Source organism: Pantherophis guttatus, chromosome 2, assembly GCF_059756535.1.
Source record: "Pantherophis guttatus breed Tessera chromosome 2, ASM5975653v1, whole genome shotgun sequence".
NCBI classification, from domain to species: Eukaryota; Metazoa; Chordata; class Lepidosauria; order Squamata; family Colubridae; genus Pantherophis; species Pantherophis guttatus.
The window spans coordinates 34,382,601-34,402,361 of NC_142064.1; the positions used below are offsets into that span (position 1 = coordinate 34,382,601).

Genomic DNA, 19,761 nt, shown 5'->3' on the forward strand with positions numbered 1-19,761 from the left:
TCTTCTCTGCACTCTTTCTAGATTCTCGACATATTTTTTACACCATGGCAACCAAAACTGGATGCAGTGTGGTTTTACCAAGGCATTATAGAGTGGTATTAACATTTCATGTAATCTCCATGTGAATTTCACCATCTCATTCCATCACTTTTAGTTCTGAATCCTTCCCTTCTCTTCCTGTTGGAGCTGCCTTGTTCCATCAATGAACAAATATTCTCATGTGGAGAAGCATCTTACTCTGAGCCAAAATGAATCATCATTAATCACAGCACCTTTAGACATTATATGTACTAGAGTCATCCATACTGCCCTTGTATTAGCTACATCCAATGATGCTGGATTCCTCTACACTTACCTTGAATAAAGTCGCTGGCAGTTAACTAACCCATTTAGTCAACTCCATCCTATACCAGTACAATCTTATATAGAGAGCTTAAGAAGGCATTCCGTTTTTAGGATAAAGGTGAACAAAAACATAACTTGCTCAACTGTCAAGCTATTGCACAAATAGCTTATCAAACTCTTCTCTTCCAATCTTTTATCAACCATTCTCTTCAAATTTTCAAGAATCTCCATTTTCTTAGCATTGTTCTAAGTATTGTTCTCAGACCAGATCAAGAATAACATTTATGTCATATTACATCATCATCACTTAATGATCATTCTTGAAGCTGGAAATGAGATGGACTTTGGGCTTTATTGCTTATATTATTATTCCCTTTGAATGGACAGCAGGAGTTATTATCTTTAGACATCCTTGGTGCATCACTCACATGATTTCCACTCAGAATCACATTCAACACATTAACTTACTTTGACACAACCACATTTGATTATGACTTGCAGTTCCAGGTACCATTACTGCCCTTCCAACATCGATTCTAGTAAGATTACCAATCATTTCTTAGATAATGCAAACACTTGCCTTCATGTTAACTCTGCTACTACAGCAGTTATGAGTCCTCCTTTTGAAATGAATGTGCAGTGCTTGCCTGCTCAGGTTTCAAGGAGTCTTAGTGATAGTTAGTGTGTTTCTCTTTCAAAGATGGAAGGCTATGCACTTGATCAGTTGGTATTGCCTATGCCTAAACTAAAGGAAATAAACTATGTTCTTAACAGCTTTTTTGTATGACTCTTAAGCTTAGTTATAGCAATTCATCGCAGATTTCAAATTGTACACATGGATATTTGCTGCACAGTAGCTCACTGTGCTTGCCAACCCTGAAGCAGCTTCTGCGTCTATAACTACTAGACTAGAAAAATATAAAGTACTATAGAACAGAAGTCATGTTATTTTTCTGTCATTCATTGCCAAAAAATATACTTCGGTAATAGAAATCACTTAAAGCAGGATTCAGTCTCTGAATCAAGTGACTTCCTGTGGATTGGAAGTTTGAGGCAATGTGCAAATGATATTCATCTCCGTTTCCTTTAGAAATATGAAACATTGGGCCTGTACAGCCTGTCATTAGCATTTACTATTGCTTGTTTTACTCATCTATTGGATGAGCAAAGAGAAATTTCCTAGCCCAAATCATAGCTTGTCCAAACAACAGATAAAGCATGTGGTGAATTACAGTTGCAGCATTTTTCTAGGGTAATCACTGCCATGGAAATGAATGAATGAATGAATGAATGACTCTAAATCTGTTCTTCAAGTCTTATGAAATATAACCTAGTGTAAATGCTATTTGTTGTCAGTGGGGATGTTTAGTGTGAAAATGGGTGGTCAGTTTTGTTACCATTTATTTATCCTCTCTTTTAGTCTTTCCACATCCCTAAGGATCTTTACCAATGTGTTGCCATTGACTATCTGTCAGGAATCCATATATGCATGTATTGGAATACATGCCACTATGTAGATGACAGTTGTTCTGCGACTTTGAGATCACTCTCTCCCATCTTACATTCCCTAAAGGTTTTCATCAACTTGGCAAGTTGGTGCTTTGCTTGTTCTGTTCTGCTTTTCAAGAGAAGATTGTCCTGATTTTATCTCTGAAGGGCCTTCCTCCAGCCAGCTAGCCAGCTGTCACCTTATTTTTCTTAGTTAATCAATCCAGACTCAGTGTCATTCTTCTACTGTGATAAACCAGCAATTATTGGCGCCAGCTTACTCAGGACTTTGGCAGAATTTTTCAGATATTCAACTTAAATGGCTTGACTAGACATTTTAGATACCTGGCTAGTTTTGTGCCTAAAGTAGGACTAGTCACAGTGCCTTAACCACTACATCAGATTGTTTCTCATAAGGGGAAAGAGAAGAAATTTAAAGTGCTTTAGACGAAAGAACAGTTGAGTCACTGATAAGTGTAAACCCTGCTACTATTAACAAAAGAATGGCCTAGGCCAGGGGTGTCAAACTCAAGGCCCAGGGGCCGGATCCGGCCTGTGAGGTACATAGATCTAGCTCGTGGGGCCCCTGGAAACAGCAAAGGACAGGCCTGCAGTGCTTCTGCAAGCAAAAACGGGCTCCCAAGCTCCACTTTCACTGGCAGAGGGTTGCAGGAGGCTGAGGCAGCCAAAAACGGAGCTCGGGAGCCCGATTTTGCTGGCAGAGCACTTAGGCCCCACAGGTGCCCCTGACAGGAGTGACATCAAGCTAGCCACGCCCACCCTGGCCACTCATCCACCCCCCAGGTCAAACACAACCCTGATGCAGCCCTCATTGAAATCGAGTTTGACACCCCTGACCTAGGCTATGACAATTAGATGTTCTCTTTCTACACCTGAAATTGTTTTACCAAGACCCAGTAATCAACTGCAAATGGGGAGAATTGAAGGGGGGGGCATCTCTGCAATCTTAGTTTAGAAAGGTAATCTTTTAATGTTTTTATTTTCTATAACTACCAGAACTGCCATACAGGGGATGTTATTGAAGAGATGTATTCATTTATTAAATTTATATGCTACCCATCTCACTAACAAGCAACTCTGGTTGGCTTACAGACATCATAAAAACAGAGGTACTAGCATGAAAGCATTAAATATAAAATAAACCAAAATTAAATATGTTTAAAACCAGGATACTATAGGGTGGGGGTGGAATGTTCTTCCTAGTTGACTAACAACCTCCAACATGGAACACCCACATTGGGTCCCCAGGCCCATTGGCTGATCCAGTTTTAAGGCTCTTATGCAGGGGTATCAAACTCAAGGCCCGGGGGCTGGATCCGGCCTGCAGGGTGCTTAGATCTGGCCTGTGGGGCCACCCTAAAAACAGCAAAGGAGTAGCCTGTGGTGCCTCTACCAGTGAAAATGGAGCTCAGGAGGACCTCGTGCCCCTCCCCCCAAGCTCTGTTTTCGCTGGCAGAGAGCTTGGGCCACCACAGACACCCTCTTCTCCTGGACCCTGCCAGCTGGAATAGTTTGACTGACAGTGTCTGCAGCATGCCCCTTCTGCCAGAACAACTGGGGCGGACCAATCCTATTGGAGTGAAACAGTTCCTCAGGTAAATTGTTGAAGGCATCCATTTTTTTTCCCAAACCAGGATCCTTTTTCCAACTAGACATGCCTGCATTTAGTGCATATCAATACTGACTGAAAAAGGAAATTAACTCCTACAAATAATGTGAGCTAGAATTCTATTACAGAAGTATCCCACACATTGTTTCTTTTTTTTTTTTGTTTAAAAGATTTGTATATTTATTCTCATCAAATACTGTGTATTGAAAAGGTATTGAAATCAAAATAAGTAGCAATTAGGCTAGGCTATATTGCTGCTAAATTCAAAGTAGCTATGTAGAAATCAGCTAGCTAAGGAATTATGGTTATCAATACAAAAGAAAATAGATTGTATAATTTTTATATCCTTATATTGAAATGTAATCTAGATTTTCCACTTTCTTTGGGACTGGAAAAGTATCACAGTGCAATACAATAACATTTTATAAGATTCTTGCAAATTATAAGAGTATTAAAAGAGGTTTACCTTTTTTCTTTGCCTCATATAACAATATTCAGTGCCAGTGCTGATTTACTATAAAGGACAGTATGTTATGGGTATATAGTATACTGATCTCATATTAAATAATATGCTTTAAATTTTTCATGTTTACAGACTGTTTGCATTTCAAGTGCCGCTTGCTCCATATAGTAATAATTCAGTTTCAGACTTAAGGCCCTGAAAGCTTCAGAATTCTTTGCAGTGATGAATATAAGCAATGTAGCATAACACATTGATTTTATGCATATCATCATCTTTATGTTTTGGGAGGTCTGCTGTATTAGTGATATATAAAAACTGATTACCTTCTCCAACATTGCCTAGTAATTGTTTATTATTTTCCTATTAGACAAACAAGAAAGATCAATATTCCTCAACACTGGTCTGTGAGTAACATCATTATAAATAGATTTGCTTCAGACACCAGTGGTGTTTTCATTGTAATGATTTGAACAATGTGAACCCAATGACACAACTCAAACCAAGCACAGAGTTGGAGGGGTAAAAAAACAAAAATAATTGGTTTCCTCCTGTTTTAACACATTTGCGGGAGGTGTATCTTCAAGTTATTGTTGACTCCTGGCAACTGCCTGAACCAGTCCCTGACATTTTCTTGGCAAGATTTCAAAAGTGGTTTGCCATTGCCTGCTTCATAGGGCTGAGAGGATAAGACTGGCCCAAGAGCACCCAGCTAGGTGGGCCTAGAACTCAGGGCCTTGCAGTTTCCAATCCAGTGCCTTCACCGCAACACCAAATTACATCACAATACCAAGAATCTGTTAGATGCAATGAACATGAGCTTGGCTAGAGTTCAAAAGTACTGTAAATTTATTTCATACTACCTATACACAAGAATCTGATCTACTAGCAGCCAAGGCAAATTGGCTGTAGATAAAAGTCAACAGAATTCCCAGGGGGCTGAAGATAGGTCTCTTGTGGGAGAGTAGTAACTCCAAACTTCTACAGAATCTGGTATCATTAGTTTTGTAATTCAAGTCAAATGTGAATTAAGTAGAAGTATAGAATATAGTTTAATAAAAAGGGAATTGAATTCAACACTTGTTGCTATAGAAATATTTTACATGTTTCTTCTGCACTTCTTCATTGAGATATATTTCTTCCTAAGTAGGGCAGCCGCACAAACAGGCTGAAGAACGGTTTTTATCCGTAGGCTGTCGGACTCTTGAATGCAAAATAACATCATAACTACATAGTACGATGGACTTGCAAGGCCGGCACAACATGTAACATGTTCACACTGATGTAATAGGACTAGGTGGTTGTTAATATGATTTATTGGGTTAGGGATTTTCTGTCTTTACTGTGAGTTGTATTGTGTTTGGGGGAGTGTGCACTGAGGGAGCTCAACCAATCTCATTGTACATATGTTGTGCGCTGACAATAAAGATTTGAATTGAATTTGAACCTAGCAGCAAAAGCAGGAAGAAAGTTCAGCAAAAAAAATTCTATTTTGCTGAATTTATAGGGACTGGAAAATAACTGATGCCTAAATGCTAAATTTATATGACTATAGGTTTAAATCTTCTCAGAGCTTGCTCACTTCCACCAAATTCAGCTTGATGAACCAATTGCAGCTGCCATTCCATTTCTGTAATGGAATGTGTGGGTGACTTTGGTGGGCAAGGAAAAGAGAGGCTGCCTAGGAAAGAATCAGACAAGGGAAGAAGGCTTAAATGGTCAGGGAAGAAACTTAGGAAGGATCCACCCTAATTGATCAGATGGTAAAGTGGTGGTGGAAAGTTTGTACCTTCAGATTTTCAAGATTAATGTAGTCTTACAGTAATGTGCAATTAGCTTATCTATTTGGTGTCTGGTTTACCCAGGAGGATTGACAATTTCATCCATTCTAAGGACACAGCATCAGATCTCTTCTTGTCTTATTTCCCTATAAGAAGGATATTTAATGGTGAAGTACAGAAGTCATACTTTTACTCAGAATCATTGCAGAAGTTTTTGCTGGACTGAAAAGGATAATATACAATAAGCTGTCTGTTTCTCTTAGCCATTCAGACCTGAATCCCAGTGGCCAAAAGTTGTACCTTGTGATATTCTCTGCAGCCTGCAGTTCTATTGGCAGCCCTTTGTAGTGGTGTATTACAAAGGTAAAAGGTCTCTATGATGACTAGAAATTGTTTCCATTTCCCAAAACCACTTACATTGTATGTCACAAATAATAGATTTTTCTCTTACACCTTCTAAACAGAGCATATGTTTTATCTACACTGGTCTTTCAAATGACTTTATATTTGTTTGGAATATTTTATGTCCACATTTCAAGGACCAAATATATGTGACATTCGTTTATAGTTAAGGGAAGGTTCCCAGCATAAAACAATTCTGATGATAATTATTTCCTTACATTGTTCGAAAAGGGAGAACTTTGTCTTACATCAAATGTAATTGATCCTGAAGCAGTGTAATCACAATTACTCACTTTCTTAATTAGCCTGCCCAAAATCAGAAAATGGAAACCGATCAGCAGTGTTTAAATCAATAGCTTTGTAGTAAGGCTTGAGTGGGGAGGGAGATAATGGTAATGGGTAGATCAATTGGTTTAGATGCCATCCATTGACTGTGTTTTGTCACAAAATCTACACTTTTAAAGTAACCAATATATTGGAGCTAGCAATTCAGGAAAAAGCAAGCGGTATAAAAAAAAGTAAAAATTAATAATAAAACATTTACAATTCTTTTATTAAGTGGTTCTTTCTATAAATTATGGTAAAAGAGGGAAAACTTAACAGAAAGAAATTAAAATGTCTGAAAGTGTTCTTTGATAAATGCTATATTTATTAGGCTATGCTATGAAGAAAAATTAATTTCTCTTTCATTAAAGAATCTTAAAGGTTATAACGTACTTCTTTACCAGGGTTAGAAAGTTGTTTATAATAAATATTCATAATAGTATGGTTTTTTTAAAAAAAACAAAACACTGCCTATTTTATTTAGTTTTCAGCATTTGGTGTTTTGGATGATCAGCTAAATAAAAATATGTACAATATAAAATAATGTAATTAATATTTTGGACTAAATTATGACCATACTATTTCAATCTGTGTGAAATCATGTGATAAATTCATCTTTTTTATATATTTTACAATAGAATGCAGCATTAAAGGACTACTATATTTTCCCAAGCTTTATTAGCTTCACGAATAGTACAGAAGAACTTCTGGTCACGACCATAATTCGTTCCATAACTTTGGTCGCAACCCAATTTGATCGTGACCCAAACCTAACCAAAATTAATGCAGCAGCCACACATGGGTTGCTGTTGTTTGTAAACAAACAAAAGGAAATTTGGCGTTTACAAGAAATACCCGATTTGGTCATGATCAGAAGTATTTGTGACCAGAGGTTCTACTGTATATAGCAACTTGCTCTGCTAATCTCTCACTTATAAGTGAATCTTAATGTATACTTTGTAAAAACCAACGTATTATATAGAGCATATTCACATTCATTTATAAAGCTCAATATATTCAGTGCCATAATATAAATTCCAGCATCCAGGTAGTTGGGATCTCCAATCCTCTTGTCAAACAAAATGTTAAATAATGCAAGGGACAGTTGTCTAATTTGAAAAATTACATTCCTTGCTATATTCCACTACCTTGCATCTGTACTTAAACCCTTTGGGTAAGCTATACAGCACTTAATAATATGCTAGATTTTGGAAAATCACAACATTTTTGCCATAGACAAAAGACCCTTAAGTTTCTTTTCTTTTGTTTTTTTAATAGTTAACTCTTCTGGGAAAGATAAGTTAACTATTTAATGTAAACTTGATATTTTCTTTAATATGTGCTGCAGGATTTTGGAGTTGTTACTTTCAAATCATCATTTAACGTATTTATTAATATTTTACAATCTTCTTCTAATAAAGTTTATTTATTTACTTACTTGTTTTTCATTTTTCTGGCCCACCCAATACAAAAACTACAGATGAAGATAAGCAAAGGTACAGTGGAATAAAATTGGATTGCCTTGAGGGAGGATACTGTCTGGAATTCATTTATGAAATGCCAGGAAGGACAATACTATGTGGACCTCAGGAGGAGCAAGTCTCAATGCAGGAAGCCCTGAACCATACAGTGGTCCTAAACTCACAGCTAACAGACACACCCTATAAGCTGTAGTGTATTTTAGCTGTTCCAGACTGCAGTTTATTTTAATAAACATCTGGATTCAAGCAAAATACGATTTTGTATCTACTTATCCTGAAGCTGTGTGTTGAATGGGTTGAGCAATTTCATTTTTCTAGCATCATTACTCTTTTGAAAATTTAGGCAAAAAATTAAATAATAGATTGATTTCATGCAGACTAATCAGATTTTTAAACATTTTACTGTATAGCTATTGCATAAGGTTTTTAAAGTAGATTTATTGTACTTACAGATTAGAATAACATTTCTAAAAATAATTAACCCTAGATTTACTTCAATTTATTAGTTTGCTAAGGTAATGTACTTGTGATTCATTTAAGTGTTAGTGATTTGAATTTTAAAATTTGGTTTTTTTATTTTTATCTGCTATTCATCTGCTTCATAAAAGAAGAACTACTTCTATATTTATCATTATATTTACCTATTTAGTAATCAATATCACTTCATATTTATAAGGTCAAAAGTCTATCGAAACCAATAACAAATATTTGAGGTTAATTTAAATACCGTGGATATTACTCAAATTGATTTTTATGTTAGAAACTATTGTACTAATATTTGTAAGACAATAAAAGGGACTTTCCATTGATTATGGACTAATTTACTATTAGTATTCTGCAGCAAAATAATACTTTCAGGCATCTCTAATGCTCAAAAAGCATCCTAGTCTATTTCACAAGCGTGCTATGATTTTAAATTGTTCAGCCTTTATCGTCAGCCCTGGATGACAGCAGAAAGTAAGTTGGGTTAGAACTCGACTACTTCTTGGATGGAAACTGCTGGAAAATTCTAAAATTCTAATTTAAGAAAAAAAAAACAGAAGAAAGCAAATCAGTTTCATACAATTGTCATGATGCTACATGGACACTTCCATGCAATTACCAAAGGTTTAGCTCAGCTTGAAGGAGTCTTCATTTTTTAATATTATGGGAGACCACTATATTTGCAGAATTAGTGTTACTATGTTTGGTTTATATTTTACCTTTCCTCCCAGGTGTGCTTTTTTCATCCTGTACACTAAATTGTTAATGTTTTCTGATTCAACTACCTGGACCCTTAATTTTATAAACATGTACCTGAATTTCCAGGTTCCCGGACACATAAACTGTGAATCAAAGAAAGTCATGAACTGTCTTTACAATTACAGTTTTAACATTTCAGGTATTGATTGGTCCATATCATAAGATGAACGAAAATAATTCTTTTGCTCTCTTTTATGGGTATTGTAGATTGTTTTGTTTGTTTCTCCTTTCTTTTCATAGTGGCTCCTCACTCTTATTTTCACCTTATATTTTTCTTTTAATTATTTAAAAAGTGAAACTGAACAGTGACTTAATCTACAGGCATGGGATCAGTGTGAGAAACCTTAAGATGCACTTGAAATTTTTCTTCAAGTTCAGAGGGAGGCTCTGAATCTAATCTAAGAAGGAAAAATGTAACACAGTACCTGATTGCTCTGTCTGTACCTGAATTTTCTGAAGGACCTTTTTAAAATATCCAGATTAGATAGGGAAAGCAGGGAAGATTAAGAAAAATAGTATGGGAAAATTAGTGTGGTGTTGAATTTTTAGGATCATTTTCTACTAAAGCTCTGGCCTGAATTCCATTGTTAGCAGTACAGAGGGAAATTAATTTTAAAAATTCTAGGAAAAGTAACAAAACTTCATTTTCATCTTGCTATTTTATCATAGATTCATAACATCCTTCTGTTTTGCCTCGTGTTTGGATACCATTATAGGAAACAGTTGTACGTGTTGGGCTGCTTTTAATCCCTATATTTTAACTTTGTTCTGTGGTACCTAAAAATGGAATCTTATGCCAAAAGATTATTAAGATGATGAGTAATAAGCCATAAACAAGTTACCTAACCAGTGCCTAAGGAGATTCTCAATCATTCAGGTCATGGTTGTCCCAAAGGTACTTTTTCAAAAGGCAACTGGATTTTCTTAGTTTTTTCTCAAAGACATTTTGCTTCCCATCCAAGAAGCATCTTCAGTTCTGATTAAATTGCGGGGATGCTTCTTGGATGAGGAGCTAAACTTCTTCAAGAAAAAATAAAGTATAGCTGCCTTTTGAAAAAGCATCTTTGGAATTACCTAATAAGTGATAAAAAGAAAATTAACGTAATAAATAAAAACAATGCTGAAAATTACTTGGGAAAAATCAGTTTGTATTTTCTCTTTTTTTCCTTTTCTTTTTTTTTGTAAAAATGTACATAATCATACAATTCTCACTTGTAATTGTTTTCTTCCACAGTACAAAGAATGATCACTTCAGTGTTAGTATTCAGCCTCCAGTTGGAGAGTTACTTTTACCAGTAACTATGACAGAAAAGGATTTCAGAAAAGAAAGAGGTGAGAAATAAATTTAAAATTAGATAAATAAATTATCTTACTGTAAAATATTGTAAGCATTCCAGACATCTCCAGTTCTAGTGTTTCACATGGCATATTATCAGAAATCAGCTATGAAGTTATAGCCCTATCATCAAAAACTTCATAATGCCTGAAGTGTCTTCTTGGATACGCTTTTCTCTTTTTCCCTCTTTTTACCATGTGGTGATTTCACTGCAAATACCAAAAAATGGTATATCATATTAACCAATATTAAGCTAGAATTCTGCTATTCAGATACAATGAGAATTTCTGGTGTATAAAAACCACTGACTATAGAATAGAACATGATGGTTTTATATTGAATCTGGTATATATTGGCTGCATAGTATCTTCAGCTACATTATAAAAAGGTTTATGCGCTTAGTTGCATTATTTTTTTTACAATAATTTAACGTCATACTTGAACAGTGATTGTTAATTTTCCAAAATTCTACTTGGTTTACCTGCACAAAATATAAGAAGCTCTTTTGTATTAAATAAAGTTTTCTTCTCAATTGAGCTCCCTGTCAGTTTTGGAAGACAGTTTTCCCTTTTGTCAGTTCTCCTGATAAAAAATCCACACAGTTTTCTATTGCATAGAAATAATTTTTTACTGGAATGTTTTTCAGTTCCTCTGTCTACCCTGAGCCCCAGTATTTTCTGGTAGTTCTCCATCCAAATATTAACCAGGCTTGAGACCCTGCTTAGCTTCCATTGGCAAATATGCTCAGACAGGTTCTGTCAGCCAGCTGTCCCATATTTCATATGTTTCTTTAAATGGCTTATGTGAGGTTATACTCTCATATCGTCAATTATTTCAGTCTAGTATATCACATTCCCCACCCCAAAAAAACCCCCAAAAAGTGTGCTTTTGTTAAAGGAGCATAGTACATCAGAATAATATTATATATGTCTTTCTATCTTGCATTCAGTGGCTTGAAATAATAACTCATCAGTTATTTCAGTTAGATTATTTTCATGGAGTTGACATCTGATATTAAAATTAGGCCAGTAATTTCTATTTTTAATCTGTTCATAACTATTTACCATTCTTACTTCTTGCTGGCCTAAAGTCTACGTTACGTGAGCACAGCAACCAAGGTGAGTGAGCCTTTGGATTTTCTCATATTTTTTGTGAACAATTTCCTTCATCTTCTCAAATTGCTTTCCAGCAGTGTAGCTTTAAGCAAAATGGGATATTGTACTCTGTCCCTCTCCCATTCTTATTGTGTGCTTGCTTGCCTGGTGTTTGATTGAGTTTTCTATGCTTAAATGTGACTGAGAGCTTTTTCCCCCCATGGTTGGCCATTCAGAACCAAGAGTGCATAGAAAAAGTGCACTTTGAGAATAGCTGTGGCCCTCTATGGAGTTGTTGCCAAAATTCCTTTTTCTTCTGCCATTTTACTTCTGAGGTTGTTGATTATTTGTCTGAATACATCTGGCAGTTGTTTGCTATGTTTAATAGAGCAGAAAGGCTACTCTGAATAAGCTATTTGAAAATTTGTTTATATGAAGTATTTGTAAATCCATGGAAGCCTCTTGACATTTCAGTATGGCTCTTTCTGTCTTCCTGAATTCATTCTTTGATGCAGGACTGATGCTGTGAAATTTGCCCCTAGTTTAAAATTTCTTTTTTTGTTTGTTTGTTAAATGTTTCAGCTATTTTATAAAATTCATAATAATAGAAGTCTTCGTTCTTAGCTTTATTTGTTTTATAAATAAGATTAAGAAGCCATTGAGAAAATATAGAAAAGGGAATTCTTAAGCAGGGCTATTAAATCAGATTGTGTCCAGATTTGGCCTGATTCAGGCAGACTTGAAAAAGCAGGCATCCTACAACTGAAATTCCCTAAATAGTGTGTGATATAATGCTTGCTAAATGGGTATGTTCATATTAAGATGCAGGAAACATAAAATCAAGGGGTTTTCTGCTCATAGGTTTCCCCAGGAGAAAGCCTTCCATAAATAGAAGGACATCCTAGTTTCTCACACCAAAGACATCCCATTAAGAAGTTATGTCCAACCTCTGTACAGCATTTCAAGGAATTATAGTAGGCTTACATGGAAAGACTTATGAACTATGCATTCCAATTCTAGCTCTCTGATCAGTTCCCACATCACACTTATCACATAAAATAATATGATGGGTTTCTGTTTTAGTTTGTTGCTGCAACAAGCTAGCCCATTGTGCTGTATTCAATAAACCGTAATTAAATAAGCAATGGCTTAATGTGATCTACAAACTCAACCACTACTAATAGTGAAATCCAGAATATATTGTATCTACTTAAAAATAACCGCTATTCCTATCAGTAACATCTGATTAAATTTGCACATATTTGCAGTATAAATCACAGATAGGATTCTCCTAATTTCCCATAATTTCTTATGATAAAAGACCTTCCAAGTATAATAATGTAATCAATATAGAATGATTTCTGAGTTTTCTTCCTTTTCTGAAGTGTCTCAAACCTTCGTATCTAGAAATACTTCATTTCATAGTTATTCATTTCTAAAATATTTTGAAATAACAGGATTTCTTAAAATGATAATAATAACTTTTGGAATTATTTTTACAACAGAAATAATAATGCAGTATAATGTGTATGATGAATGCTGATATTCCTGCATAAGATTTTTAAGATGGGAAGGGGTATTTGTGCACCGGCTCTACTTGATAGGCTTTGTTGTGCTAGCCCTTCCCTTCTAACATAGTTTGAAACAGCAGCTGAAATTTGTCTTGACTTTGCTCTCCATAATCATTTTAAATTAGTTCTGTCCTTTAGCTTATGTTTCCAACTTCAAATATTGAGCAGTGTTTATTGATGCAAATCATTTAATAATACCAGTGCTAATTCTTTCTGTAATATGATAGGCTACCACACTTCACAGAGGTGTCATGCCGTTTTCCTTAAATATCCAGAATTCTTTAGGAAGAAGCCAAAGGATCCAATCTCTGTCAATGATTTTAATATTATGTTAGCATTTTTTATAATGTCAAAGTTACTAAAAAAAATAATAATCCTACAACCTTTGTGTTTCCAGCTTCATGCTACAATTTAAGTTGCTTGGTTATTCATTAGGAATGCTGCTGTTATACATTTTTATAATTAGATGCAAGATCTGCAATTATGTTGTTTTTGAAACCTAATTCTTTTCAGTGGCAATTTGTTTTTCTGGATTTTTTAAAACTTTCTGTTTTGGTCCAAGTGCAGGCAGTAGATTTATATATATATATAAGCTATATCTTTAAAAAAAAAGAAAGAAAAGAAAATCCACAAAATGTTTGCTTGATTTTTATCAAGATTTATGCTTACAACATTTTCTCTCTCCTTAACAAGCAAGGTGCTAATTCTTTAAATGGTCAGGCATTCCCTATTTTCTGGCCTTTAACTACCACAAGCAATCATATTTGATGCCCCTTAATTAGAGCACCTTTTTTTCTTTTCAGGTTCTTTTCCACCTCAGCAATCGAGACAATACATTTGCTTACCATGCTAAGTGTTCTTTTGCATGTAAATTAATCTTGATTCAGTTTACACTGTCATGCTGAGTGGTACAAATTGCCTATAACAATAAAACAGCATGAGTTAAAAATAAAGGGGGTGGTGGTAGTGGTAAGGCAGATTGAATGTGTGCCTTACTTGATAGGATGTTACTTTGCTTTATGCCAATACATTAGTCAATGATAATGAATCTTCTGTTCTGAAAAGCATGGTTTAGTTGATTTTTTAAATTTTACTTCAATGGAGCAGTACCTTGTCTTTATAGAACAAGTTAGACAAACCATTAATGACAAGAGTGTTAAGGTTAAATATGAAGCAATGCCTTCCCTTCTCTGAGTGCTATCCATCTTTCCATTTACAGGAGCTTGACAAAAGTACTGGCTTTGTACAATATTTCCCTTAATTACATAGTACGGAAAACAGGCTTTTAACATAAACATAGTTGCATTCATTTATTCAGCATTTGCTCTTCAATAGAGCTTAATGGAGAAGGTTTAAATCCTTAATGAGTACACACATCTCTCAACAGTGTTATCCCAGTCCTGTGCTTTTGCTTAAAAGCAGCCTTAGATGGCTTCTGTGTTTTTTCAAAGTATTTGCCTAATCTCAATTTTTAAATATCTGCAACAGAACATACAGCTCTAACTAAATTTGCTGTTTTTTTAAAAAAAAGCTGGATGATGTTGATATTTCTTTGACTGAAACATTTGGCTTAAAGGACAAAAAAAATCTTTGATATTCAAGCAAATTAAACATGTTAATACTCCTATAAATATATTTTTCTGCTTCTAGCACTAACCATTATTGCTTTGTGCCTATCATTTAGCCATGCCTGAATGGACTTTGAGATGAGACTTGGATGTGCTTGTTCTTTCCATTTGATCTTAGTGAGCAGAGAGACATGTGTCTCAGTTCTGTGCCTGTCTGCAAGCAAAGTCTGTTTTCACAAGACATTAATCAGGCTTCACATGATACACATGAGATGGAGGGGCTGACCCTATGTTATGTTATGTTTATTTTTTTCTTGCACTGGTTTCCAATCCAGTGTCTTCTTTTCTTTTCTTTACATGTACACTTTTAAAGGGGAATTTCCATAATAATGCATTCGTTCTTTTGGTGTAATTGAAAGAGCCAAATGTTGTTCGAGCTTTGTAGAGGTGGGAAACTTAGCTATTCTGTCTGTTGCCATTCAATATCTTTTTGTCAGATGAAGATAAACTATCAAAAAGTACTTCATGCAACTGAAATTTGAATAATAGGAATAATTGATTTTTATATTTATACTGTATTCTTAAAAATTATACCAAAATCCCTTTAGAAAAGAAGAGATAAACTTTTAACAAAAACTAAATGTATTCTCAGTGGCTGTACATTGTCTTTAATATTAATTGCATTGATACCCAGTTTTTACTGTTTCAGGAAGGCTGACTGGTATGAATGAAGTATCCGCTACAATCTCTGTGGCACCACAGAATACTACCCATCTTATGATACTGCAGAAGGTAACAAGCATAGCAAACCTTGGTGGAGTTCCTTCTGGTGAAGATAACATCCACAGGTAATCACTGTGTAAAATCTGTAAAGTTTAATATAGAAATTTTGTATATGAATAGGCGACTACTTAAAGTTTGCATTCAAAGTCAGGTTTGGTCTCTAGCACACTTAAATGATATTGATTCATTGCTTGTGGATGCCCATTTTCAATTATCATAATAATATCTTCTAGCAATATCCCAATTAACTCCAGCAATCTGTTTATAAATAATGTTCTACATGCACCTGAATATATATATAAAAATCAGAGGGAATGGTAGGTAAATTGTCTGTGCTTCTTGTTTGACCACTTACTACAAGAAATATTCCTAAACAGTTGTAACGTTTAGATGTAAGATGTAGAAAATGGCAACAACAACAACAAAAGACACACTGATATTGGGAATTTGTATCACTGTGTCATTTCTAGTAGCAGTTTTGTGCTATTCGCATAATTTTCCTTTAACGATAACTATTATTTCAGAATTACTGAATAATTGTTATCTGCTCTTATCATGTTTGGGTCTTATTTTTAAGCTTCCTGATGGCACTTTTTCTGCTTAAGAGGGACACTTCTGTATCTTTATGAATGCATTACTCGATAAAATAAAAAATCAGTACTTATCTATGTACAGAGAAACAGGATGAAAAGAAAATATTGCATAGGCCACTGTAAATTCCTTGTTAAAATTTATAAATACTGTTTTATCACTATAGGATTAAATAAAGCTATAGAGAAAATCTGTGTATCAGCTATTTTCTTTATATGTGTTATCCTTTATAGAAGAAAAGTTATCATTTTCTAAACTTTAGAAATCTATAGGTTTCTAAATGAATAAAGTTATGTAGCTGTGGACATAATGATAAAGTTGAGCTCAAATGAAGGATGGGTGAATATAAGGTTGGATGGAACAGAAAATATTTACTAGCGGCAGGGAAGTCAAGAAGAAGCAAGGGAATTTTAGGAAAGAAAATGTAGAAGAAACAAAGAGGAAGCAAACTGTAGTAAGTGAGACCTTGAAAAATAAGCTAAAACAAGGGGAAGAGTACTGAGTAACTTAGGGTCTATGGCAAAAATATTCTCATGAAGGTGTCAGAAAAAAGGATGAAGAAAACTCAACTACAAAATAAAGTGGGAAAGAAAGCTTGTAAACAGATTCTTGCCTTCATTACAATTGATTGAGCATTGTTGGGAGATCTCTGAGAATTTTTTAAAATAATGCGTTGTATTCTGCTGTGTAACATCCAAACATTAACATTACACAGTTTGAAATTCATTTCTAGACTGAGAAACAGCATTTGATACAGCCTTTAAAAGGGAAACACTGCAATTTTACTAAAAATGAATATGAACCTTATCTTAATGTTCACGTTTTTAAGGTAAATGTTTAATCATCATCACCATAATTACATCCTGCAACAATACCATTAACACCATCAAACAACAGTCTCTCCCAGGTCCTTGGGAAGGACTTGATACATAGCTAAAAATGCCAAATCCAGTCTAAATATCTGGCTGTGTGACAAACCATAATAACAGTCCTTATATTAAAAGAAAACACTGGTATTAACTGTCAATAGTACTTACTTGGCCAAATTCTAAGTGATTAGTCTGTAGGAAATGTCCAGCCTTCTTCAGTAAGCTGAAATTGTATATCTTTTCTAGTGCTATTTTAATAGAATTAATTAAACATTATTTACATGTGATTGTTACACTAAAATTTGCATTTTATTTTATTGTATTTGAAAAGCTGCAAAATTTGGTGTGCACACTTTTCCTGAACTTCCAAACATATGGCACATATCAATTTTCAGAATGTCTTGAACAAAAAAATACCTATGCTTGCTGACTTCCCAATATAACAAACAGTTCAGATTTTAGAGATATTAGACAGAAACATTTGCTCACTTTTCAATAATATTTGAATGAATTAAAACTCAATTTCTATTCCAAAATGTTCAATAATCACTTTAAAAACTAAACTTGGTTTTATTGATCTTGTTTGGCAAATTGTGCAGTTGAATGCAAAATAAAGTTTCTAAAATAGGATTCTTCTTTTCTTGTCTATGTTTTTTGATGAAAAATGGAGCACTGTGAAAGAAAAAATATTGCAGATGATCTATTTATGTATATGAGCTGAGCATTTTACTACTGTTTTCAACCTTTGGTTTTCCTGAAGCCCTTCCACATAAAAATGATTGCTTTTATCTTAATCAAATCTGCAAATATATTGTATTGTATTATTACATTACACTACACTACGCTATAATATACTAATATTATCACAGCATAGCATAGCATAGGCATAGCATACAAGGCTTGGTTCTCATTTGCTGTATCATCCTATCAATGCATCAGTGGTCAAGGAACCAATATAATAGTTCTTTTGATTTTCACCCCAATATTATAGGAAAATACAATTATGACTACACATAGTCCTTGATTTACAATCGCAATTGAGCCCAAAATTTCCATTGCTAAGCAAGAAATTGTTGAATAAGCTTTGCCCCATCTTATGATCTTTTTTGCCACAGTTGTTAAGTGAATCACTGCAGTTGATAAATTAGTAGCACAGTTATTAAGTGAATCTGGCTTCCCCATTGACTTTGCTTGTCAGAGGGTCACAGAAGGTGATCACATGACCTCGGGACACAACAACCAACATAAATACATGCCAGTTGCCAAGCATCCAAATTTTGATCATGAGGATCCTAGAACGGTCATAAGTGTGAAAAATCATCATCAATCACTTTTTTCATGCCATTGTAACTTCATGCCATTCATCATTAAACGAATGGTTGTAAGTCGAGGACTGCCTGTACATGGTTCCTCTTCCTTACTGAGGAAGCAATTTTTCACAGATTTATGTCTCTATGTATTTTGATGAGAGGCAAACATTACAGGTTTTAAAAATTCTATTAAATTCTATGAAAATTAGAAATAGGAATAAATGAATTTTATTTACCATATTTTCCAGCGTATAAGACGACTTTTTAACACATGAAACTCTTCTCAAAAGTCGGGGGTTGTCTTATACGCCGGGTGTCGTTCTCCTGTAACCAGGCAGACCAGTCCAAAAGGCTCTAACGAGCCTTAAATGGCTCTGGTGATCCAAGCTCTGATGATCTGCTAATCAGGCAACTCAGATGGGATCGCCAGAGCCATGGAGAAGGAAAAAACTTTTCTCCTTTCACATGGCTCTGACGATCCAAGCTCTGACGATCTGCTAATCAGGCAACTCAGCTGGGATCGCCAGAGCCATGGAGAAGGAAAAAAGTTTTCCCCCTCCAGCTTGCTTACCTTAGCTGCTTGCCTTGCTTCACTTTGCCTTGCTTCGCTTCGCTTGCCTGAATCCATTCCATCAGCAAGCAACTCCCTGCCTGCAATCAAGCAGGCAGGGAATTGTGGACTTCAACTCCCAGAATTCCTCAGCCAGCAAAACAAAGCTGGCTGAGGAATTCTGGGAGTTGAAGTCTACAAGTCTTAAAGTTGCCAAGGTTGGATACCCCTGTTCTATTGGGTAAGTTTTTTTCCCCTTTGGGATCTTTAAAAAAAATAGTTAAACAGGTTTTTTTTAGCTGTTCTTTTTTAGACCTAGCCATTTAAAGTTTAGGAAGTTTTAAATTTAGCTTTCATATAAAAATAAAAATAAAATAAAATAATATTTGTGCAGCTTTCTGAGATTTAGTGTGTTTTTGTAGTGTTTCACTCTAACTACACAAACATACAAAATCTCACAAAGCTGTATGTGGAATTTTGTGTGTGTAAAGTGTGAAAGTTGGCTTTTGGGGCTTTTTGTGGCTGTGTGAGGTTCCTGCTTGTTGCAGGGGCCATTTTAGGTCTAGCACAGTTGCTTTTACATTGTGGGTGAGCCAGTTGTGTTGTGTTGTGTTGTGTTGTTTGTTTGTTTTATTAAATTTATATACCGCCCTACTCCCGAAGGACTCAGGGCGGTGAACAGGCACAGAATGAAATACATAAATACAAAAGTTAGAAACAATTTAAACCCAAATTAAATAATTTAGCCCAAGACAATTAAAAAACCCCATAATTTAAAACAAATTAAAATTTCAGTTTAAAAAATTAAAAAGAAAGGGGAGAAAATTAGGCCAGGCCGGCTTGCTGGAATAGGAGGGTCTTAAGAGCACGGCGGAAAGTGCGCAGATCCAGGATCCTCCGTATCTCCGGGGGGAGCTCGTTCCAGATAGTGGGTGC

The 19,761-nt window shown here is 35.0% G+C and overlaps 1 protein-coding gene across 2 annotated transcripts in view; it reads left to right on the forward strand.

Moving 5' to 3' along the window:
* The window catches only part of AP3B1 (adaptor related protein complex 3 subunit beta 1), a 147,323-nt gene that overhangs the window by 114,579 nt on the left and 12,983 nt on the right, over positions 1–19,761 (forward strand). For both annotated transcript variants that reach the window (XM_034441071.3, XM_034441072.3), the window contains exons 25-26: positions 10,388–10,485; positions 15,432–15,570. In XM_034441071.3, the coding sequence (XP_034296962.2) occupies positions 10,388–10,485; positions 15,432–15,570 (237 nt within the window). The remainder of the gene's footprint in view (positions 1–10,387; positions 10,486–15,431; positions 15,571–19,761) is intronic.